The following is a 24,754-nucleotide window of genomic DNA, read 5'->3' on the forward strand; positions in this document are numbered from 1 at the left end:
GGCCCCGCGAAGCCATCCTGGAAACAGTGAGGGAACGGCCCCCACTGCCTTGACCCTGGCCCAGATACCCTCCTTCTGCCAGAAACCCTCAGATCTGTCCCACTCCTGCCCAGGCCCCCATAGGCACCCTTGATGCGAACGATGTAGAGCTGGCCACGCCCACCCAGTAGGCCATACGTACTCTAGCCACGCCCACCCAGTAGGCCACGCCCACCCAGGCCATACCCCACCCAGCTCCCTGAGGGCAACCACAATGCTGATGCGGGCCTCAATGAAATTGAGTTTGACACCCCTGAGCTAGAGCATCAAAAAGACATGAGTTCACCTACAATGTGAGATAAAAGATGGCAATACAGGCTGTACTGCTCAGTCATAAGGTTTGAAGCTTGAGACCAGGTGTTATGAGCCTTGTGGCATGCTGTAAGGTCATGGTAGTGCCTGAATTTTTTTTTCAAAGTTCTAAAAGAGTCATCTGTGGGAGGACAAACTTCCTTGAGAGGAACCTTAGCCACTCTGGCCAATTTCCTGCATTTCTATACAACAGGACAATTGTACTCCCATCCCAGACATTTACTAACACGTATCTGAAAGTTTTGCAGTAGATCTGTAAAACAAATTCTAGTCTAACAAGACTAGGGTCCTTCTAGCAGTCTTCCAATACTTGAGAGGCTGCCACAAAGAAGAGGGGGCAGGGGTCTATTCTCGAATGCACCTGAGGGCAAGACAAGAAGCTTTTTGAAGAGTGATCCAACCTAAAATCAAGAAGAAATTCCCTTTCAGTGAGAACAATCAATCAGTGGAGTGGCTCACCTCCAGAAGTTGTGGGTGCTCCATCACTGGAGGTCTTTGAGAAGAGGATTGGACTGATGTGCAGGTTTCCCAGGCTTCGCTTGATAACAAAATAGAGGAAACCAGAAGTTGCCTTCAAACTTAGGGGTTTATTCAGCTGAATAGAGACGGACGTTCTGTAAAAAGAGAAAAAGCCTCACATAGCAAAAATGTCTCATTCTTATACCGACTTTGGTTACATAAGCAGTTCACCCAGCAAAGCTGACACACATAAGATTACGACTTCGCCCTTTAGGGCTGGCACACTATAGATAAGAAAGTAGACATCAGAAGTAGCCAGTATGTTCCCTTTGGGGTGTTTCCCCAGGACACCATCTGTTCACTCTGGGTGTTTCCCAAGACACCAGCGGTTAGAATATCGGGTGTTTCCCTTGCTGTCCTTTCATGACCCAGCATTCATAGGCCTGCAAGTGACCAGGGAGAGAGGGGCCATCTGCACATATACACTATTGATACTGTCCCCTAAGTCCTGGTCATCAGGACAGCCTTTTGTCTTAAATGGTATATGGTGGTCTGCTTGAGCAGGGGGTCAGACTAGAAGATCCCCAAGGTCTTTTCCAACTCTGTCATTCTGTATTCAGTTTAATAAACAGCACTCTCTCCTCTCCTCAAGATACTGCTAACTCGAAGAAAGATTAGCAGGAAACCAGAAGTTAGTAGATGAATAGGCCTCTTTGAAAAATCACCTCTTGGGTTATTTTTCAAAGAGGCCTTCTCTTGGGTTTGAACACCTAAAAATCAAGAAAAGAAAAACGCTCAGTGCAATGGGGATTATTTACACCCTAAAGCCCTCTCAAGCATTCTGTCTTAATAATTGCTAGAAAGCCAATAGTGACGGTGCCAACCTAATGTCCAGAGGCTGTTACGTAATATGAAGGCTGGCGCCAAAGAAGACTGCCCCTTTACCCCATCTGTCTGGGGGAAGTTGGCAGCAACTCCATACTGGATGAGTTCAGTGGCTGCTTCTGTGTGGACAAGGTAGTCCTGTAAGTGCCAAGCCTTAGGGTATTTTAAGTCAAAACCAGCACTTTGAATTCCATCTGGAAACCTCATGGTGACTATTGCAGTACCCATAAAGCATTGTAGTTATCAATGCATAACATTGATTAATTAATACCTGCATATGATCCTGAAACTTACATTCTCTTCCCCTGCCTTTCTTTGTGGCTGCTAGCATTCTTCTCCTTTCTTTGGGAATCCTATCAGAAAATGAGCAGTAATGCCAGAAAGAATTAAAAGCACAAGAAATACTCGGCTAAGATGGCAAAGGCTTTCTCCTGAACGAGAGTTATTTTGCCAGGTGTCTATATATGTATACGGCAGTGTTGCAGCTGGGTCTTAAACCAAAATAGAGGTCGTCCTCAATTTACTGCATAGTAAATTGCATAGTGACTAGTGCATAGTGACTATTTGAAGTTACGAGGCATCTGGAAAAGCTACTTATAACCCAGATTCGAAGTTACAACGCACTCATGCACCCTTGTCACATGACTGCCTTTGGGGCACTTGGCAACTGGCCTGTATTTACAGATGTTTGCAGCATCCTGTGTTCACGTGACTGCAGTTTACCACATTTTTGCTGGAAACGGGTTTACTTCTGTATTTTCGCAAAAAAAAATGCACTATAGCATTTGCTTTACAGCTGCTGCAAAAAAGTCATAAAATTGGGTGTGATCATGTGGTGACCTGTTTTCAGCAGTCACAACTTACTGCCACAACTGCAGGCTCAATTACAGTTGTAAGTTGAGGGCTGTCTGCACATAACTTCAACACTGGGCAGGGAAGCAGTTGGCCTTTAGATTTCCAGGAACGGAACACTAGAGTTGTGGGTTTTGTGTATGTTTATTCAACTTTGCTCTCACAATAGAATAGTACTTAGACTTATATACTGCTTCATAGTGCTTTACAGCCCTCTCTACGCAGTTTACAGATACAGAGTCAGCACATTGCCCCCAACAATCTGTGTTCTCATTTACCGACCTCAGAAGGAAGGAAGGCTGAGTCAGTCTTGAGCCAGTCAGGATCGAACTGCTGACAGTGAGCAGTGAATTATTTTATTTTTTAATCCCATTTATATCCCGCCCTTCTCCAAAGACTCAGGGTGGCTTACAATCTAAGAAGCACAAACCAATGTGCTTAGCCTGCAATATAGCATTCTAACCACTGTGCCACCACAGCTCCTACGATCTGTAGGAAGTGCTTCTGGGGGAAGGATTGGGGTTCATCTGCAATAAGAAGCTTTTGCTTTTATTTTAAAATGTGGAGGGTTAAACTAAAATGATGGCTTTGCCAGCCCTGATTCCCAGTTTGTCCTCTGAAGGAGAGCGTAATATTATCTGTTTGATAGTAGTGCAGTGGTTTGAATGCAGAATGGCAGACTAACTCTGCCGACTGCCAGCAGTCCGATCTTGATCAGCCCAAGGTTGAGTGACCCCATTGCGACTAGTCTTTACAAAATTGCCATGCTGTCTTTCTCCAACAGTGCGCCGAGCTTGTTAATTCGCCTGCCTTCATTGTTTTGCTATTCTACTCTCCTTGATCCACAGTGGGGAAAATAAATGCATGGTTTTCTAATGAGGAGCAGCCCTACTTTTCTGAATTCTCTGCTTTGGGTAACCATGGAAATGGCTGCTGCAGAATGTAACCTGTTGGGGAAGCTGCAGAGGAGGAATAGGGCGCGTGTCAGGCTGTTATGCCAATCCTGCCCTTCTACCTTTTGCATCCAGCTCAGAAATTTTACATTCTGGTCAGGGATCTGCTGTCCACAGCCTTTCAAAAGGGAAACGGGCTTGGATTTCTTTGCAGTGATCATTGCTGGGAAGCTCCCATCCTTGCCAACAAGGGTAGTAATGAAAAGAGAGCAGAACCATAATAATAGCTCTGTGGAGCAGCATCCTCAATGTATTCACCAAGTAGGAACTTCCTGCAGCTTCTCTGTTAATTCAGCGACTCAGTGTTTTCAGCCACGACCGCTTTAAGACACACGGACTTCCAGAATTCCCCAGCCAGCAAAGAGATGTGGATGTCAAGACTCTTCAATTTTGCTGGCTGGGGAATTCTGGGAGTTGACGTCCGCATCTCTTCAAGTTGCCAAGCTTGAAAAACACTGGGATAGCTTATATTGCAGTATTCAGTGTGGTTCATGCCAACCTTGGTGGAGCAGTGGGCTAATGCCTCCTTAAGTAACACCAGCTGCCTGCAATTAGTGCAGGTTCGCATCCCACCAGGCTCAAGGTTGACTCAGCCTTCCGTCCTTCCCAGGTAGGTAAAATGAGGACCCAGATTGTTGGGGGCAATTAAGCTGACTTTGTAATAATGCCGCTTGGGGTGTGTGTGTAAAAGCCCTAATAAGCAGGCATATACATAGAATGAAGGCTACTGCTAAGCTTGTAAGCTGCCCTGAGTCTTCGGAGAAGGGCGGGATATAAATGGAATAAAAAAAACAAAAACCTTTCTCAAACATTGAGATTGCAGTTTCCCTGATTTCCCACCTGGTATGGCCGTTATCTCTGCTGGCCAGGAAGTTTGGGAGTGGTGGCCATAGCAATAGCACTGATACACAGGGCTTTTTTTTCCTCAGAGAAGGCTCAGAACGGAGTTCCGGCACCTTTTTTGGATGGAACCTTGTAGGGTAGGCAAGGCGGGTTCTATGACGTGTGTGAGTTCCGACACCTTTTTCTTTTACAAAAAAAAAGCACCGCTGATACGTATAACACTCCAGTATCTGAAGCGCACTAGGATGGTTTTGCTGAGAAGGGTGTTTCCCATCCTTTGCTCCCCAGATCCTTTTCAAACTGGAGATACTAAGGCTTGGACTCCTTCCAGCCAGACAGGTTCTCGTCCATGAAACTTCATGGCAATTCCACCTCTATCTCACCCCCTTTTGTTAGAGTTTCATAATGAACCCCCCCCTTCCTCCTTTCTGAATAGAAACTGCATGATGCTTAAACAAAGGACGTGTGAGATTTGGGTAATCATTCAAGGCTGTACTTTCTGAAGGCATCCATTAAGCAATATGGACGCCTTCAGGAATCAGGGTCCATCCAAAGCTATGTAAATAGTTTATCTTTATCTTTATCTTTATTATCTTTATATACCGCCCTTCTCCCGAAGGACTCAGGGCGGTGAACAGGGCACATAAAAATACAAAATACAAAAATTAAAAAAAGAATTAAATAAGAGCCCGAGCTAAAAACAGTAGTTTCTTGTTCCTCTGATTAAATAATGCAAGCATATTTATATATCTCGATTTGCGGTTCTAAGCCAAGGGAAGGGGATTACGGCCCTTTTATGGCTCGTGGACTTCAACTCCCAGAATTCCATGGCTGGCTCAGGAATTCTGGGCGTTGAAGTCCACAAGTCATAAAGGGGGCCACAGTTCCCCCACCTCTGTTCTAAGCCCTCAAAAATGCAACCCTGGCTCGCTTTGAACTTTCCTGTTAGTTTCCAGAGCACTAAGTCATTGTGTTCATTTATCAGTGAAAAATGGTTCCTGTGCTGTGAAAGAATGGAAAGCTAGCTGGCCTTAGAAATGAGGAGGGAGTGAGCAAACTGCTGGAGGGGGAACTTTCAGAAAATATTACTCAGCGGGACAAAGAGGGAAGCACATGAAAGAAACTCAAAAATAACCCCTGGATTTTTGTTTAGTCCAAGCAGGGGCAGAGAGAAACTCAAATGGTCTGGCAGGATTCTATTATTCTACTCTACAGCAGTAAAGAGCATTACTTGAATCCATGTTATGCTTGTGGGCTTGACCTTGCCTGCCTCGCAGGGCTGACCGTCGGATAGAAATGGGATGAAAGAAATAAAAATAGGTCCAGCTCTCTCCAACTTGATGCTGAATGAGCATGGGGTGACATTGGCTTTCAACCTATGTCGTGGAAGGTTATGACGTTAAGAGAGGTATGGGCTGACTCAGCTGACTCAGGAATTCTGGGAGTTGAGGTCCATGAGTCATAATTACTTTTTAATTTTTGTATCTTGTTTTTTATTATGTATTGCCCTGTTCACCGCCCTGAGTCCTTCGGGAGAAGGGCGGTATACTAAATAAATAAATAAATAAATAAATAAATAAATAAATAAATAAATAAATAAATGAATGAATGAATGAATGAATGAATGAATGAATGAATGAATGAATGAATGAATGAATGAATAAATAAATAAATAAATAAGCCGAGGTTGCCTACCCCTGGGCTAGGTGTTAAATACTTAAACCATTGGTCTGTTTGCTGTGAGTAGCGGTCAGGGTCCTTGCTGGGGCCAGGAGAGACCCAGGGATGGAAACTGTAGGTAACATTGAGCCAATCATTTATTCTCAGGCCAGTCTACCTTTCAAGATTGTTGTGGGGGAAATAAGAGGAGAGTCCTTTGTGCACCACCTTCAGCTCTGAATGAAAGAGAAATACGGTATAAACTCTAATGAATAAGTAAATTCTTTCAGCAACATCTTAAGAACTACAGGCTCCCAGGCCTATTTAAACAATGATTGGATATTAATACTAAATCATTACTTGATGGGAGCTGGCCAATAACCTCATGTCACATCTCTTCTAGGATGTTAGTAAGAATTATGGCAACAAATCATAGTTAGAAGTAGTTGCGTTTTAGATATTTTTATCCCTCCCCCTCCTTCCCCCCCCCCTTTATGCATTTTTGATAAAGAATTAGCATTGATATATTCCAAGGTTTTCTGTCTGGCAACTCTGCCAGTACATGTATAACACAGGCCTTTGAATGTTTTTGTTTCGAGATGTTTAATGACAAAACTATTCATAATCAATACAGAAAATACCGACATTTTTAAATATCTTTGTGAAGAAAATTAAAAATGTAAATACAAAATAACACATTTCATAAAAACAATTGTATTACTGGGTATAATTTTCTTCCTTTTTTATTTTCTTAATTCAGTAAGACATAATTTAAGTAAGTAGCAGCTTGGTTACCAAGACGTGATTTTTCTGCAGCCCTGCCATTCAAGAGAAGTTATTATATTCTTCAGTCATATTTCAGAATCTTTAAAAACAGGCATTTCTTCTTGCATCTACAGTAATTCATTTTGAACAGGAATATTTCTCTCTCTCCCCCCCAACATGTTATTAATATGGAATAATGAAGCAATTCATTCATTTAAACACAAATTCACTGCCCGTTGCCAGGGCCACCACAGCAAGCATTACAGTAGGGAACAAATACCCCCTGGGCACATTTGCTTTAGAAGGTGCGCGAGGGCTAATTTTTGTAGTGTGTTCTTCTTTCTTTATTGTTGTGCTTTGTTGTTTCTTTGGGTAGTTTGTAGGCACCCCGCTGGTGATCCTCAAGGTCATAGGAATTGTGGGGACTTCGGCCAGACTTTTTGGGCTGGACTTCACAGAGGTTGTATCTTGGATGTAGACCACGTGCGTGGCTGCGGCCACTTCAAACGAATTCCGTAGGTTCTCTGTGCTGAGATTTTCTGGGTAGGGAACCATTGGCCTGCCGGGGCTCGTGAAGGCTATTATCGGGTCAGCAGTGGTGTTTACATCGATGTCTGTCATTCCGGACTGTTGTTCATACGCTAATTCACTCTGTTCAGTTGCTTCTGCAGAGTCAGTTGTATCCACTGCCTTTATGGCTTTAACCAAGAGGTGGTTCTGAGTCACGGCTGGAGTAGCTGAGAATGGGCCGGAGCCTTCCCATGACACGGTGTCGTCCTCCGGGCATGGCAGCCCAAAGACTGTGGCTGGTGTTTTTCCTGTCCAATTCTGCAAATAAGAGAGGGCTGGTTCTTTATCCTCACATGCCCAGGGGTTGTTGTAAAGTGTGATCAGTTGTAGCTGAAGAAGCTGGTCAAAGGCGTTGTCAGGGATATAGGTGAACTTATTATTGTGCAGATAAAGTTGGGAAAGATGGGTAAGTCTCCTCAGTGTGCCAGGAAGGATTTGTGACAAGAAGTTGTTGGATAGATCCACTGTCTCCACATTGATGGGCATGTTGGTGGGGACGGTCCAAAGGTTGTTGCTACTGAGGTTGAGGAACACCAGACTGCTCATTGTGTTGTTAATAAGTACAGCCCTTTCCACCATATTCCTTGACACATCGAGGACTTTAAGATTCCACTGGTAAGCCGTGTCGAGCTTTTGGAGGACCTTGATACCATTGTGCGTGGCATAGATTTCCCACAGGGACCTGGGCAGTTGAGCTGGGAGGCTCCGAAGCCAGTTGTGGGAAAGATCCAATGTTCTCAAATTTGCAAATTGAGTCAGCTGGTGGTTGAGATCCACAAAGAGGTTGTGTGACAGATTCAAATGGGTAATGTTGTCCTGAAGTCCATATGGCAGCGTGGTCAGGTTTCTGCCAGAACAGTCCACGTTTCTATCATTTCCTGAGCATGAACACAAAGAAGGACAAATACCCTGAACGGCTGGTATGAAGACGAGAAGAACCAAGACGCCAAGTGATGCCTTCAAGATCCAGTTCTCCATTGTTGCCTAGAAGCAAACGTGTAACACATGCCCAGTTTAATCACACATTTTAGAAGGCTGGTTGGGGGGGCGTTGGGGGGGGGGAAACCCCACCCTTAACCCTTGCCGGTGAAGTTACATTTTAATAAAGTCAGACATACCTGCACCCCCCTGGCGTATCCCTTTGGCATCATCCTTAATGGTGCAGAAAAACATTCTTATTTCCAGGGAAGCTCTCCGACCTCCTGTCTTGCTGTCTGTCAAAACAGCCCGATCTGTTTCCATCTCATCTCCCCCCCCCCTTCTTCCCCTTCCACTCTCCCATCCTCCAACAGCTACTAATGGTAGCATTCTTCCCAAACCGCTAGGCTCTTCCAAGTGTTGTACAATGTCTGCTTTCTCTCCAGAGCAAGCTGAATCCCCGGTTTGTCTGTCGGATATTCTTTCTGCTACAAAATGATGCTACTGTGCGAAGGTGGCAGACTGAGCTAGATCTAGCGTCAGGTCTTAAAATGCCAGCAGTCGTTACAAGCGGCTCCCTTATCCACACTGTAGATAAGGCATGCAAGAGCAAACAGCACCCCATGCTTTCAAAATGCATCGGGAGCAATTTAAGGCATGCTCAGAAATTGTTGAGAATATTCTCAACCGTTCTCAAAATGCATCCGGAGAATATTAAAGGCATGCTTCCCTGCCTGCCTTTCCTCTCTCCTCCGTTCTTACCCTAGCCCTATTCCCCCCCCTTTTTTTTTACAAGGTAGAAACATTTTCAGGACCAAATCAAAGATTTAAGCGGAGATTTTGTAGCTGTCACTGCAGCAGATTGCTGGTGCAGGGAACTGCCAAGTTAGGCGACAGTTTGCTTCTCCAGTATTTTCCCTCAGTCTCTCTGTCTCTCTCGATTTTTATTTTTATTTTTTTTTTTACTTTAGGCACATACACCCCAGTGCACATACACCTCATTTTCTGGCAAGAGGATTGGGTCATAAAAGGAGGCAAAGGGAACAGCCAAAGCAACTTACCCCACTCTCTCTGCTGTAGGCTTAGTAGTGCATCATTTGCCTGGAAGATTGAGATGCAAAGGTCGGCTTGCTCTCCAGGCGAGCCACAGTTTGTCTGTGGGTTGTGCTTTGCCTCTTCAGCTGCATCGTACTGCCGTTTCCAGGGGCTCTGCAACCACCTGATCAGCTTCCCTTCGGAAGACTGCAGAGCTGTTGTTGTAGTGCTGACTCAAATTTATTGCAAGGGGTGCATGCTCAACGAAATGGGCAGTCCCTTTTTTTGGGGAAAGCCAAGTTTCTAAACTTCTTACATTATCTTCCCCCCCTCTGGCTCTTCTTCTGGGATGTCTCTCAGGGCGTTAAAATGCAGCGTGCATACTTTGTGCAAATGGCATCCCGTTCCACCTTTTTATCTGCACGTGTGGTTATTTTTTTTTTAATTAGGCTTTAAGCTCCGTCAATCTTTGGCTCTTTCCTTCTGTCTTTGTGTTTAAGCATTTTTTTGTCTTTCTGAAATCATCCTATGTTTCCGAATGTAAACTCTAAAAAAAGAAAAAGTAAAAAAAGACTCTGGAAGTTTTAAATGAAAAATTATTTCACAAGGCTGTAGTGGGATCCCAGGATCACTTAGTCCAGCCCCATCTTCTCTTTCAGAAGCTCATGTGAATCACCACTCAGCCTTAATTCCTTTCAACCCCCATTGTCCCTTCCATTTTCATTTGAAAAATCAGAAAATTCCTAGCATGGTTTAAGAAACGGTTTATTAAAACTTGCTGTCCTGAGCAAAGCAGGCAGTTTTAATGACACATGATAACATTTAGCCAAATTGAGAATTAGTGATTGATGCATAGGGATTTTAGAAAGCCCATGTGTCCATAAAAAGAACCAATACAACTTCATTTTTCAGCTATATTTCCTTACTTTATCCTATTTCTGTAGATATTTTAAAAATACACTGCCATAATGATATGTACTTAACTATATTTTTAGCATGCTTTGCATTTTTGGCTCATTTTGACCAAACTGTGCCACTGAGTGCGGGGTTACTAAACTTGATGATAGCTTTAATCTAGATTAAGGCTAAATTTTACTATCATAGCCAACAGTGGTTTTGTTTTTTTTCCTTCTGTGAAGAGGTTTAAATATCTCTTCTAGTTTAATGTAGACTTCAGCTCCTCAATTTTTCTCAGTATAGTCTTTCTAGACAATTTTTTTCCATTATTAATGTCCTCTTCCATGGTCCAAAAATAATGTGTGCCTTCCAACAAAGACTGCTTGTATGAGTAGAGCCTAAGGACATAGATAGGTTTTTCCCAACCTTGCTTATTTCCAAGTAGGCAGACTTTGGCTCCCAGAATGTTCATTCACTAGCCATACTGACTGTTGAATTCTGGGACTTGAAGTCCATATATCTGGGAATGGCCAAAGTTTGGAAATCTGTCTAGAACTAAGGCTGAAGCTGGATTTAGACTTGTCTGCAACTGTGCATAGGCATTGACGCATACTCACGTTGTGAAGTGGTTGATGGGGAAGCGTAGGTTGCAGATGGCTGCTGACGGGCTGTGATACACACACACACACACACCAATCTCAGCTAAGCATTGTGGTGTCCTGTATGTTGAGTGATTGGTCCGGCTTCCTGTTGGGAGGTGGGCAAAAGGAAAGGCATATTCAAATAATAAAATGCTATGCAACAGCTATGCAACTGTCTGAGAAGGACAGACTCATACATCCCTGACATGCGGTGATGCAGAAGTCTAATCATGGCTTAGACTGCAAAGTTAAACCTCAGTGCCTAGTCCCAGAACAGAACAGAATAACAGGGTTGGAAGGGTCCTTGGAGGTCTTCTAGTCCAACATCCTGCTCCAGCAGGATAACTCATACCATTTCAGACAAATGGCTGTCTAGTCTTTTTTTAATACCTTCCAGCACCCACTTCTGAAAGCAAGCCATTCCACTGGTTAATTGTTCTCACTGTCAGGAAATTTCTCCTTAGTTCTAGGTTGCTTCTCTCCTTGATTAGTTTCCATTCATTATTTCTTGTACTGCCTTCAGGTGCTTTGGAGAATAGGTTGACCCCCTCTTTTTTATGGCAGCCCCTCAAATATTGGAAGACTACTATCATGTCACCCCTAGTCCTTCTTTTCACTAGACTAGACATACTCAATTCCTGCAACTGTTCTTCATATGTTTTAGCCTCTGGCCCCTTAATCATCTTTGTTGCTCTTCTCTGCCCTCTTTCCAGAGTCTCAACGTCTTTTTATATTGTGGTGATCAAAACTGGATGCAGTATTCCCAGTGTGGTCTTACCAAGGCATTATCAAGGAATACTAACACTTCACACGATCTTGATTCTATCCCTCTGTTAAAACAGCCTAGGATTGCATTGGCTTTTTTGACAACTGCAGCATACTACTGGCTCATAAGGGACGCGGTGGCTCAGTGGGTTAGGACGCTGAGCTTGTCAATCAGATGGTCGGCAGTTTGGCGGGTCGAATCCCGAGTGCCTGTGTAGCAGAGTGAGCGCCTGTTACTCGTTCCAGCTTCTGCCAACCTAGCAGTTCGAAAGCACGTAAAAAAAGCAAGTAGAAAAATAGGGACCACTACGGTGGGAAGGTAACAGCGTTCCGTGCGCCTTTGGCGTCTAGTCATGCCAGCCACATGACCACGGAGACGTCCTCGGACAAGCGCTGGCTCTTCAGCTTTGAAACGGAGATGAGCACCGGCCCCTAGAGTTGGAAACGACTAGCACGCATGTGCGGGGGAACCTTTACCTTTACCTTTTACTGGCTCATATTTAAATGACTATCCCCTAGCATTCCAAGATCCCTCTCACAGTTACTACTATTGAGCCAAATTTCACCTAATCTGTACTTGTACATTTGGTTTTTGTTGCCTGAGTGTAAACCCTTACTTTTCTCTCCACTGAATGTCATTTTGTTAAAAAGGGCCCAGTTCAAGTCTGTCAAGATCCATCTGAATCTTAAACCTATCTTGAGCCCAATTTTCCTTCATCCTATCAGTGTACTTGCATTCTACCTACAGGTAGTCCTCGACTTACGATCACAATTGAGTGCCAAAGTTTTGTTGCTAAGTGAGTTTTACCCCATTTTATAGCCGTTCTTTCCACAGTTGTAAAGGGAATCACTGCAGTTGTTAAATTAGTAACATGGTTGTTAAGTGAATCTGGCTTTTCCAATGACTTTGCTTGTCAAAAGGTTGCAAAAGGGAATCACATGACCCCGGGACACTGCAACCGTCATAATTGTGAGTCAGTTCCCAAGTGTTTGAATTTTGATCATGTGACCATGGGGATGCTGCAGCGGTTGTAAATGTGAAAAATGGTCATTTTTTTCAGTGCTGTTGTAACTTTGAATGGTCACTAAAATTAACTGTTGTATGTCGAGTGAGATTTAGGGGTAGGCAACCTTGGCTCTTTTATGACTCGTGGACTTCAACTCCCAGAATTCCTGAGCCAGCATGGTTCAGCATGGAAACCTCTCCCTTTCTCCTCAGTGTGGCTGGCTCAGGAATTCTGGGAGTTGAAGTCCACGAGTCATAAAAGAGCCAAGGTTGCCTACCCCTGCACTAGGCACACTGACACTCTCATCAGAACAGGATTATATAATGTTTAGATTGGATTGAAGGGGTCCATCTAATTCAGAATTCTGCTTTTTGGGAAGCCTATAGGAAATGAGACCTCTCTAACATTCAGAGAGAGAGAGATTATTTCTGAATATACAAGCTAAATCAGTCGCGCCCTGCATTGCCCCAACTTTTTTGTAAATAAATAAATAAATATGGAGCATTTAGACACGCACACACACTGTTCTGACCATAACAATACCAGAGAGACATTGAGAACCTGGAAAAAGTGCAAAGAAGAATAATGAAGATAGGGAGGGACTTGAAGACCAAATCTTACAGAGATTAGTTAAAAGGGCTGGGTACATTTAAAGTAGAGAAGGCCAAGGAGAGACATGGTAGCCGTGTTCCAATACTTGTAGGGCTTTTCTGGGGAAGAGGAGATCAATTATTCTCTGTAGGGTTTCAAGGTAGGACAAGAACCGAGGTGGAAGCTTTACACATAGAGGTCCAAACTTAGAATAAGGAGGAATTTCCTCATTGTGAGAGCTGTTAAGCAGTGGAACAGCCTGAAGTCATGCGTCCTCCAACACTGGAGGTTTTCAAGCCAAATTCGACAGCTATTTGTATAGTATAGTCTGAGGATTTTGCCCTGGGCAGTTGGTTAGGCTAGAACAGGGGTGTCAAACTCAATTTCATGGAGGGCCGCATCAGCATTGCGGTTGCCCTCAGGGGGCCAGGCGGGTATGGCCAGGGTGGACGTGGACTACTGGGTGGGCGTGGCTAGAGTGCGTATGGCCTACTGGGTGGGCGTGGCCAGCTCTACCTCGTTCGCATCAAGGGCGCCTATGGGGGCCTGGGCAGGAGTGGGACAGACCTGAGGGTCTCTGGCAGAAGGGGGGGGGGTTTCTGGGCCAGGGCCAAGGTAGTGGGGGCCGTTCCCTCACTGTTTCCAGGATGGCTTCACGGGCCACATGAAACCACTTTGCGGGCCGGATCTGGCCCCCGGGCCTTGTGTTTGACATGTCTGGGCTAGAAGATCTCCATGGTTTCTTTCAATCTTACAAATCTATGATATGTTTAAAAGCAGCTGAAATCTTGCATTCTCTCTTTTTCTTCAAATGTGTTTATTTGTGGCCTGAAAAAGTTGATGATTCCTGCAGTGGAGTTTATCTCAGTTATTTTGGTTAGGGGTTATGTCATTGGTATTCGCTAGGGTATTGCTTGTGCTTTGTGTTTGGCTACCATAAATAATAACCTGAGATTGTTGCAGGCACTTGCCAGGGTAAGGTTTGAAGGAATCTTTCAGTTGGGGATGACAAGAGCGTATCAAATTGATTCCTGTATTGCAAACCAAGATTTATTTATTTATTTTTATTTATTTGTTTGTTTTTATATACCGCCCTTCTCCCGAGGGACTCGGGGCGGTGTACAGAGCAAGGTAGGTATACAGTTAAACAATAGTAAAAAAACAAATGAAACCCCAAGAGCTATCAGGCCAGGCCGGACTGCTGGAAGTTTAATAAGTGGAAAAATATCGACATAGGTGTAAATGCCGGACACATTTGGGTGGGTAATATAATTGGAGTAATCATTTCCAGTGCTGCGGTTTCATCCTTAGAGGCAATTCTCTTGAGGTTTTTTGAAGCAGGATTCAGCAATCGGATACTGAATGGGAGGCGTTATGTCCCCATGCTGATCTAGGCCTGCCCTGTGGATGAGATCAGCTTGGATTCGCTGCAGTCCAACACCCATTAGATTCCAAACCTCCCATAGATTATCTGTGATAATCCTCCTCCTCCTCCTCCTGCATCATCCTTCATAAATTGTCAACATAGTAAAAAATTGAACTCGTACTAAACATCTTGCTAAGGACACGTGTTCACCTTGAACCATTGCGCCAAAGATTACATCATCATAACTAGAGCCCTGAAAATGGGCGCCTTCTTTAATATAACTTGGTCCTGTTTAGAGATACAGGTAGTCCTTGACTTACAGCAGTTCACTTGGCGACCATTCAAAGTTACAACGCCACTGGGAAAAAAAACGACTTGTGACCATTTTCCACCCTTATGACCGTTTCAGCATTCCCGTGGTCACATGATCAAAGTGATCAAAGTGATCAAAGTTTGATTGCTTGGCCACTGACTCCTACTTATGACGGCTCCCATATCTCCGGAGTCATGTGATAAAATTTTGCAACCTCCTTATAAGCAAAGTCAGTAGGGAGGGCAGATTCACTCACGTTAGCAACCGTGTTACTAACTTCACAATTGCAGCGGTTCGCTTAACAGCGGTGGCAAGAAAGGTTGTAAAATGGGACAAAATTGACTTAGCAAATGTTTCGCTTAGCAACAGAAGTTTGGGGCTCAATTGTGGTCGTAAGTCGAGGACTACGTGCACCCATTTTTATACTAATGTTAATTCCTTCGTCTTTGCTCAGCTACAGATGATTGCAGCCTCACTTTTAATGGTGTGCTTGCAACTTGCTTCTTGGGTTAGGGCCTAGTCCGTATTATGGACAGTTCTCTGATTAAACTGGGACAATCTTTCTTGGTCCAAGAACATATTTAGTTTTATCTACTTAAGTCTCTGGTCTTTTATGTACTTTGCAGCATTGAAGCTACTACTTATTTTACAGTTTTTGGCTACTACTGGCTTCTGCATTGCTGGGCTCTTTTCTGGCAGACACTGCCTCAATAATTATCCGCTTGCATTGCAATCCTCCGTAATGCTTTTTTAGTTTGCACCCAGGTAGCAGAAATGGTGTGGCTTCTGGTTCAATAAATAAATTCCTTTTGAGAAGCTGAAGATCCAGCACAGTGTAATCCCCTCTATTTCTGATACTCAAGCCACAGGAACCTTAATTTGGCTGCATAAACAAGCAGACATCATGTATGCACTGGGTGAGGTGGGGAGATAGACAAAGCAGAGATTTGCAAGTATGCAAAAAAATATTTTAAAATGCTTAAATACTCTTTCCCCTCCCAAAAAAAAATAATAAAAAATAACCCCTCACACCACTCTTGTGGGAACTGAGCTTGACAAAAAAAACAATGGCAAATGTGATGGAATCAGGGAGAGCCATTTGGGACAAGAATAGGATTGAATATTGAGGGTTGCCTAGAAGTGGAGCAATCCGTGCTGCAGTCCCGTTGGTGCAAGGCAGAGGTGCAGCCTTTGTTGCATAAAGCAGCACTGATGCTGCTGCACTAGATCTCTCAAGCCCAAGAAGGAGGTTTCTGTTGGTTGTCTTCGCTGATGAATGTTTTCATTTCTGTTTTGTGGTATACTGGCAGTCCTCAACTTACAACCGTTCGTTTAGCAACCATTCAAAGTTATAACAGCACTGGGGGGAAAAAGACAGTCGCCCTGGCACTTAGGACCATCTCAGCATCCCCACATTCATGTGGTCTAAATTCAGGTGCTTGGCAACCAGCATGTATTTACGATGGTTTCGGCACCCCAGGGTCACATGATCACCATTTGTGACTTTCCCAGTCAGCTTCCAATAAGCAAAGTCAGTGGGGGAAGCCAGATTTACTTAATGTCTGCACGATTCATATAACAACTGTGACAAAAACGGTCCTAAATTGGGTGTGACTCAGTAACTGCCGAAAAGCAACCGAAATTCTGGTTCCAATTGTGGTCCTAAATTGAGGACTATCTTTATCTGCATTTTACTGGATGATGAACTGCCAGGTATAGATTTGATTACAATGATCAGTGACTATTTTAAATAAAGAAAGTCGTCTTCTAGTATTGAAATGTCAGGGTCAAACCAAGGGATTTCCCTCCCACACACATTACACATGTGATGGAGCTCTGACTTCACCCCTCAAAAGAACATGCATTTTCTCAGTCCATTGACAGGTAATCTTTGACTTACAACAGTTTGTACAGTGAATGAAGTTACAGTGGCACTGAAAAATGTGACTTATGACCATTTGTCACTTGGCTGTTACAGCATGCTTGTAGTTCTGTGATTAAAATTCGGAGACTTGGCCACTGGCTTATAATTGTGACGGTTGCATGTGATCCCGGGGTCATGTGATCCCTGCGGCCTTCTGACAAAGTCAAGGGGGGGAGCCCGTTTCACCGAACAACTGTGTTAGTAATTTAGCAATTGCAGGGATTCACTTAACAACTGTGGCAAGAAAGGTCATAAAATTGGGCAAAACTCACTTAACAACTATCTCGCTTAGCAACATAAATTTTGGACTTAATTGTAGTCATAATTGTACCACTACCTGTACCCTAGTGGGGGTTTCTATTTCTTGACACCTGCATTTCTCGTCACCTGTCCTCTGGGAAGAGGACAGTCGGAGGGCGCATATGACACCGGCAAAAACAGACCAAGAGGAACTTTTCTATGGTTGTAGGATCATTGCAGCACTCACAGTTCCAGTTTCTGTGTGAATATGTGGACAACACGAACAACTACAATGATTGTTGGATGGAAGGAAAGTAAGTTGCATGTTGTTTGCATATTTCACAAGAAATTGGCCCCATTTGAAATGCCAATTTCCTGTTTTGCAAGTCCTTTAAGAAGAATAAACACCAGTTTTTGTATAGCTAACAGGTGTATCTGGATCAACACATAATTGTGTATTCTTGCATGTAGTAGGGCTGGTGGTTTGGCTCAGTTGTAAACACAGTTCTGCCTTTTTCCCTGTCATTAGTATTTCAACCTTCAATTTTAATTAATTGAGCATTTAATTAAATGTAATTCCTCACGAACTCACCTTGTGATCCGAGTAATCAAGTAGTCTTTGCTCTAACCCCATTTTATGGATGAAATTATAGAGACCTTAACTGGATTCACACAATAGATAAACCATAAGGTGGCTTACTTGTTTGAGGATTAAAGGTAAAGGTAAAGGTTCCCCCGCACATGCGTGCTAGTCGTTTCCGACTCTAGGGGCCGGTGCTCATCTCCGTTTCAAAGCCGAAGAGCCAGCGCTTGTCCGAGGACATCTCCGTGGTCATGTGGCCGGCATGACTAGACGCCAAAGGCGCACGGAACGTTGTTACCTTCCCACTGGAGTGGTCCCTATTTTTCTACTTGCATTTTTATGTGCTTTCGAACTGCTAGGTTGGCAGAAGCTGGGACGAGTAACAGGCGCTCACTCTGTTACGCGGCACTCGGGATTTGACCCGCCAAACTGCCGACCTTCAGATCGACAAGCTCAGCGTCCTAACCCACTGAGCCACCGCGTCCCATTTGTTTGAGGATTAGCATGTATGATTTTTATGGAAGAGTGATTTGTAAACTGGGGTTTACTGCTAATTCAGTAAATCATAGTTAAGCAGATCATGTGTTATAGCATGTTATATTTCTCATGTTATGTGAACAAATGAACTCTATATATTGTTTATTCTCATACTCATTCTCTTTCTCTCTCTTCATATATCACAGTGCCCTGTAATATGCTTTGTTTGATTTTACCTTAGAGTGTTGTGTGAACCCAGCCAATTGCAGTTCATTCAGTAAATAAAGAATTATTTACTGCAATGTGTTAACTTAAGAATTGTGTTCAGTATCAACTCAGTGTGTCTGAAGCAAGTATGGAATATTTTATGAGAATCTGTTTGGATTCATATATTTACTCAAACGCATGAATTCCCTGAAGGACAGGGTAAATCAGATTTTTTTTTATATCAGGAAATAGCTTTCCTATCTGGTTATTTCCATTACTTAACAATTGGAAATGTGCAGATTAACAGCAGACATGATACAGATGAAGTTTATTAGCAGTACAGCTATGTAGTTACATCTGAAGTCACCATAAAATTACTTTGACGAAGTGAAGTCCCATGATACAAGATATTTATAAACTCGGGGGGAAATCGTAGTTAAGTAAAAACAAGAAAATTATACAAGCATTATTTAATCAAGCCAGATGAATCATTTCAAACAGGAAAAATGCTTTTAAAAATAAGGAAGGCTTACTTCTCTAAAACCCGTGCAGAGGTTCGATGTAGGGGTTAGACTCCCTGGAAAGCTAAACTGAGTTAAATAGCATGAGAGGTTGAGTCTCGCTCTTCACCTGCAGCAATAGGAACTCTAGTGCAGGGGTCCCCAACCTTTTGGGCACCAGGGACCGGTGCCATGGAGAAAGGTTTTTTTTGCGGACTGGAGGGGGTGTGGTTTTGAATACTGCCTGCATCCCGAGGATGGAGCTTTGCTTGTTTGTGCAGCCCCTTGTTGGCATGCTCCGGACCGGTGCCGGTCCACAGACCAGGGGTTGGGGATCCCTGCTCTAATGTACAGTTTTATGAAAAAGTAACTGCCCCTTTTTCCATTTTCTCTCATTTACACCCCCCCCATCTATCTCCAAATGTTATTAGAGATTTGTAGGGGTCCTGCTGATACGAAAAAGGAAGTCTGAATAAACAAGTACCACCAGCATACAGTTGCTTATTTCATACATTTCTTTACAAAATTATGCAGCCTGGGACATATCACTGTGAAACAGTAATTGCCTCCTTAGATTCAGTAACTGGTTGTACTGCCTTTACTATAGTTGCAATAACTGCAACCAAGTGCTTCTTCTCATTTATCGGGTCTTTCACATCTTTATGTAGGAATTTTCACCCATTCCTCCATGGCCAATTATTTCAACTTACAGTAGTAACATCAGAGTATTTCCTAGCTCTGTTTCAGATCCCATTGCATTTTTTGTTCTTCGCTCCCTTCTATGTTTGGGATTATTTTCACTGTAGGGCCCACTGGCACTTCATTTTGACTGATCCGTAGATGACCTGATATTCCACTGCAGCATTCTGTGATGTGACACATAATTCATACTTCTCTCCAGGTCTTGACACACTTGTTTCCTGTTTAAACCTCTTTTTTTGCATATATGCATACTTCATCAAGCTGTTCCCTTTCAAAATAAGCAGGGTTATCATACAGAGTACAGAAAAAGTGTAAGGAATAACATTTCAATAATGCTGAATAATAATAATTCAAGGCATCAGAGAGGAAAAAAATGAGGACTTTCTTAATGCCACTCAACTGCTATTTTCTCATTTTGTCCTTCCTCTCAACTTATTTACTCTTCTTTCATACGTTCACATTTCGTGATTGAATCCTCATTTATTCTTTTTCCAAAACATCCTAATATGATACTTTACTCACTGCTATAGTCAGTCCGCATTTAGAGTAGAGTAGAGTAGAGTAGAGTAGAGTAGAATAGAATAGAATAGAATAGAATAGAATAGAATAGAATAGAATAGAATAGAATAGAATAGAATAGAACTGGAAGGGACCTTGGAGGTCTTCTAGTCCAGCCTCTTGCTCAAGCAGGAGAACCTATACCATCTCAGACAAGTGACTGTCTACTCTCTTCTTTATTTTAGACAATATTTGCTTCTTGTTCTTGTGTGCACTTAAGAGTCCCATTCCCATTGCAAAAAAGTTTAGGGTTTTTTTTTAACCTAACTAACCCATACTTTAAAGCAGAATGGCCAAAAGCAGGCTCTTAAACAAGGCATTTTAATTTCTTGTCAATCCTTGCTTACAACTGACCACTTACAATTACAGGTAGTCTTCGACTTACAACAGTTTAGTGACTGGTCGAAGTTACAACGGCACTGAAAAAAGTGTCTCACGACTGTTTTTCACACGAACATTACAGCATCCTCATGGTCAGGTGGTCAAAATTCAGATGTTTGGCAGCTGACTCATATTTATGATGGTTGCAGTGTCCTGGGGTCATGTGATCACCTTTGGTGATCTTCTGACAAGCAGAGTCAATGGGGAAGCCAGATCCACTTAGCAGCCGTGTTACTAACAACTGCAGTGATTCATGTCACAACTGCGGGAAGAACGGTTATAAAAAGCAGCAAAACTCACTTAACAAATGTCTCACCTAGCAACAGAAATTTTTGGGCTCAATTGTGGTTGTAAGTCGAGGACTACCTGTGTCTTTTTACCAGTATTTGCCTGTCTTAATATTTCCCCATCCATTTTCCTGTCCTAAGTAAACAGGTTCATCTATTCATTGTTATTTTAAATATCACTAGCAGTTGTTCCAAGAACACAGGATTTATCTGTACTGAGTTTTCATTTCTCTGCCCAAAGTATTTCTAATGACACCAAAAACATTCTTGATAAGTGCATTAAAGAAGCAAGGGAATATCACCCAGTTTTGTCTTGCCCTCTGCTCAGTGTTGAACCAAATATGCTATTTATTCTCACACTGGGTTTCCTTCCATCATATTCCCCTCTTATCTCATTCAGCCACCAACTTTCAACTCTGTGTTTCCACAAAAACATTTAATCATTCAGGCTTATTCATTTTATTGTATAAATTTGTCTGTAGCAACAAACATACTATTCTCTTTCTTGTCTCATTCATGCATTTCTCAAGTGACCCACTGAAGACAAAAATGTGGTCTTTGTATCTCATGTCTGACTTAAGGCCAGACTTGGCAAATTTTGCTTCTGATCACCTGTAGTATTCCTTTAGTAAAAACTCTCCCAAGCAAAATTCTTCTCAGGCTAGTTCCAAATCATTGCAAATATTTGTTGAAGTTGAACAACATTAAGGGGAAATCTCTTTATGGTTCTTCAAATATTTGAAATATTTTGGGATGACAATTCATACAATTTGCCAGCAAACTTAAGGAAAGCTGGCTTAAGGTTTGTAATGCTTTGTGACAACTGGACGAAAATCTTTCTTGAAGTGCATCTACGAATAATTGTCCTTGTGAGAGAATAAAGCTGTGGTTCTGTTGGTAGTAAAAGAAACCCTGATCTCTTGAAAGTTAGTAATCTGATCCTCTTTGATTAATAACTTAGGACAATTGTCATGCTTCTCTATGAGTAGAAATTTAATTGCACAAATACATAGTTTCCTGCAATCTGTGAGCCCAGCCCACACTAAAGATGAAGCCAACAAGTATTCTTATTACTTCCAGTTAATGTGAGTAATAGAACATAACATATCACAGTCGGCGTATAAGAATTTGGAAACCGGGAATAGTTCAGTTTATGGTCAAGTGCTTTTTGATAAAAAAAAATGGCACAGCTTTTCAGATAAGATATATAAATAGGCTTTCAAGCAAAATGTAAACTAGGAAGGAATAAATTCTTGATAACTTTGCGGATAAACAGCACGCAGCTGAAGGTCTACGGCAGGGGTTCCCAACTGGGGGGGGGGTACGAGACGATATTCCAGGTGGTGCAAAAACTTGTTTTTTTTAAAAAAAAAATTATAGTGTATATGGATAATTCATTGCCATTATTTTGAACTTTTGTAAGAGGTGTGAGAATATATCAGAAGCGTTCTAGGGGTGCGGGGTATAGACAAGAATGGGAGCCGCTGGTCTAAGGGTGATAAGGGAAGGGAAGGAATTATGAAATTCAGAATGACAATTAAGTCAGAAGCTGTGCAGAAATTTCCATACGGTTGTGGTGTAATTTCAAAAGAGAAACTTTCTTGAAAGGGTCGACTTCAAACTGCAGGCACCAATGTCAAACCTCCACACTGCTGAGTGATTATTTAAAAGCACTAAATGGTTCACATTAAGTGCAGGTGTTTTATTAGAAAAGTTCACGCCAGATTAGAAGTATTCCAGGGTGATAAAAGCTAACACACACACCCACAAACCACCTCATAAAAAATGATTCTTTTCCAAAAGAAAGAATTTAGGAGCATAAATCCATAGGTCAGGTGTTTCTGAAGTCTGTCTTTGCAAGTAAGGCTCACTTTGGAATATTAGAGACTGAAGCGTATGTTGCTTAAGGGGTTTTCCTGAAAGCATTTTTGGAAGTAGAAGTATTCCTCAACGTGCAACCATTCATTTAGTGACTGATGGAAATTACAGCGGCACTGGAAAAAAGTGATTTACAACCAGTCCTTGCATTTATGACTGTCTGCATCCCCACGGGTCTCATGGTCAAAGTTCTGCTGCTTGGCAACTGGCATGTACGTACCATGGTTGTGGTGATCCAGGGTCACGTGATTGCCATTTGTGACCTTCCCAGTGGGCCTCCAACAAACAAAGTCAATAGGAGAAGCTGAATTCACTTTATGATATGTGAGAACTTCCGTGATTTGCTTAACAACAGTGGGACAAAAAAAGATCATCAAATAGGGCGCGACTGATTTAGCAACCACTTTCTTTAGCAACAGAAATTCTGGTCCCAATTGTAAGTCGAGGACTACCCATATAAAAAGTTGAAACTAAATGAACCTCTTCCATTTTGTTTCGGTGTATGTTTTTTTTAAAAAAAAACAACAACCCCAGAAGGAATCCGTGTTTGCTGCAATATCTATAAAAATCAGTTACACAAAAAGTCTTCTGGCGGTGGAGGAAGTAACACTGTTTCATCAACATTTTGTTGGGACAGATCAGGTGATAGAGAGCCCTGGATCTCTACATGTTGTTCCATGGGACCGGATTCAGGAGTAAAAATATCCCCATTGACTCCACTGGGCCAGCTGGACAAAGGAGGATCTTGTAGCCTTGGACTCTCAGGCTGGAGTGAAATGTCGGTTAAGTTGTTTGGTTCCTCGGAAATCTGGGTTTGGTTGCTGGTTGAAGAATCCAAGGTTGCTGTGGCAGTGTGGCTTGACTCGCTCTCGGTACCTGCCTCACCGGATCCCTGTGGAGCATCCAAGGTCTTCCTTGATTCAGACAGTTGCCCTTCTGCATTTTCCAGCAGTTGTGTGTCCTTGCTAAATCTCCATGGCAAAAGAGAGAGAACGGACATCCGCTTTATCCCTTGCACGGGTTCCTTATCTACCGTAAGGTCAGGCACGTCTCCATCGGCAAACGGGGAGCGTCCTGCCCAGTGGGGAAGAGGTAAATTTGACTTTTTCCGTTGCCTCCAAAGGAAGATGGCAACGATAATCAGGATCATGAGCAGCAAGGTGGCCCCAATGACCACAGCGGCTATTAAATGTTCATCTGCATGTTTAGGTTCTTTTGTTGGGGTAGGAAGCTGGGGCTTGCCGGAAGACGTTTGCTGTTCATCTTTGATAAGGTCTTTTGATTGACTTCCTTGAGATGGAAAGTTGTTGGATTCAGCGTTAAGCGACACACCTGCAGGCCCCTTTGCTTCTCCAGCGGTGTGGTTCCACCACAGTTGTCCGTAGATGAAAATTAGAACGATGGGCTTGATCGCCATTGTCGAAATTCTGGGGACCTCTTTTGTAGCATTAAGAAGATAAAAGGTAGAAATTAATACCAGCACCACATTTTGCCTTTTGAAGCCCTAGCAACAACAAATATTTATAAACCAACTAGTGTACTGGGTGATACAGTGGTACCTCGGTCCTTGTTTTTTTTTTTTTATTGAAAAGTTTTAACATACAATTTTCCTTTAAAACCCCCCTCCCCCTCCCTTCACCCCCCTACCTCTCCCCCCTCCCCCCTCCCCCTCCCTTCACCCCCCCTACCTCTCCCCCCTCCCCCCTCCCCCCCCCCGACTTCCCAGAGCTAAATACAAGGTATATATATAAAAGCAATCATAAACAATCATATACTAACAACTATAAACTCTAAAATCCATCTCTCTCTAGCTTATATAGGATAAAAAAAAACCTTAATAATATTAAGTATATATAAAAAAAACTAAAATAAGAAAAAAAAAAGAAAGAAGACTTATTCAAATGCTACATGAAACTTCTTAACCCTATACTTATTCTGGATAAACTCAATCCATTTTCTCCATTCCATAATATAGCGTTCTTGCGAGTGATCTTTCAAATAGGCCGAAATCTTCGCCATCTCTGCCAGGTCGGAAACCTTTAAAGTCCACTCTTCTATAGTCGGCAGTTCCTCTTTCTTCCAATACTGACCTATCAAAAGTCTTGCTGCCGTAACTAAATGCAACATCAGCTTGGTGTCCACAACTG

At 42.7% G+C, this 24,754-nt stretch overlaps 2 protein-coding genes across 2 annotated transcripts in view; one reads left to right on the plus strand and one right to left on the minus strand.

Annotated features, from left to right (window-relative positions):
- The window catches only part of NF1 (neurofibromin 1), a 232,623-nt gene that overhangs the window by 118,567 nt on the left and 89,302 nt on the right, over positions 1 to 24,754 (plus strand). The window lies entirely within an intron of this gene.
- Positions 6,328 to 8,315, minus strand: OMG (oligodendrocyte myelin glycoprotein; the record flags this gene model as incomplete). Its single annotated transcript, XM_083358904.1, has 1 exon — positions 6,328 to 8,315. One exon carries the CDS (start codon positions 8,313 to 8,315, stop codon positions 6,978 to 6,980), a length of 1,338 nt encoding a protein of 445 aa, XP_083215030.1. The 3' UTR covers positions 6,328 to 6,977.

The sequence above is a fragment of the Vipera ursinii genome (assembly GCF_947247035.1).
Source record: "Vipera ursinii genome assembly, chromosome: 1".
NCBI classification, from domain to species: Eukaryota; Metazoa; Chordata; class Lepidosauria; order Squamata; family Viperidae; genus Vipera; species Vipera ursinii.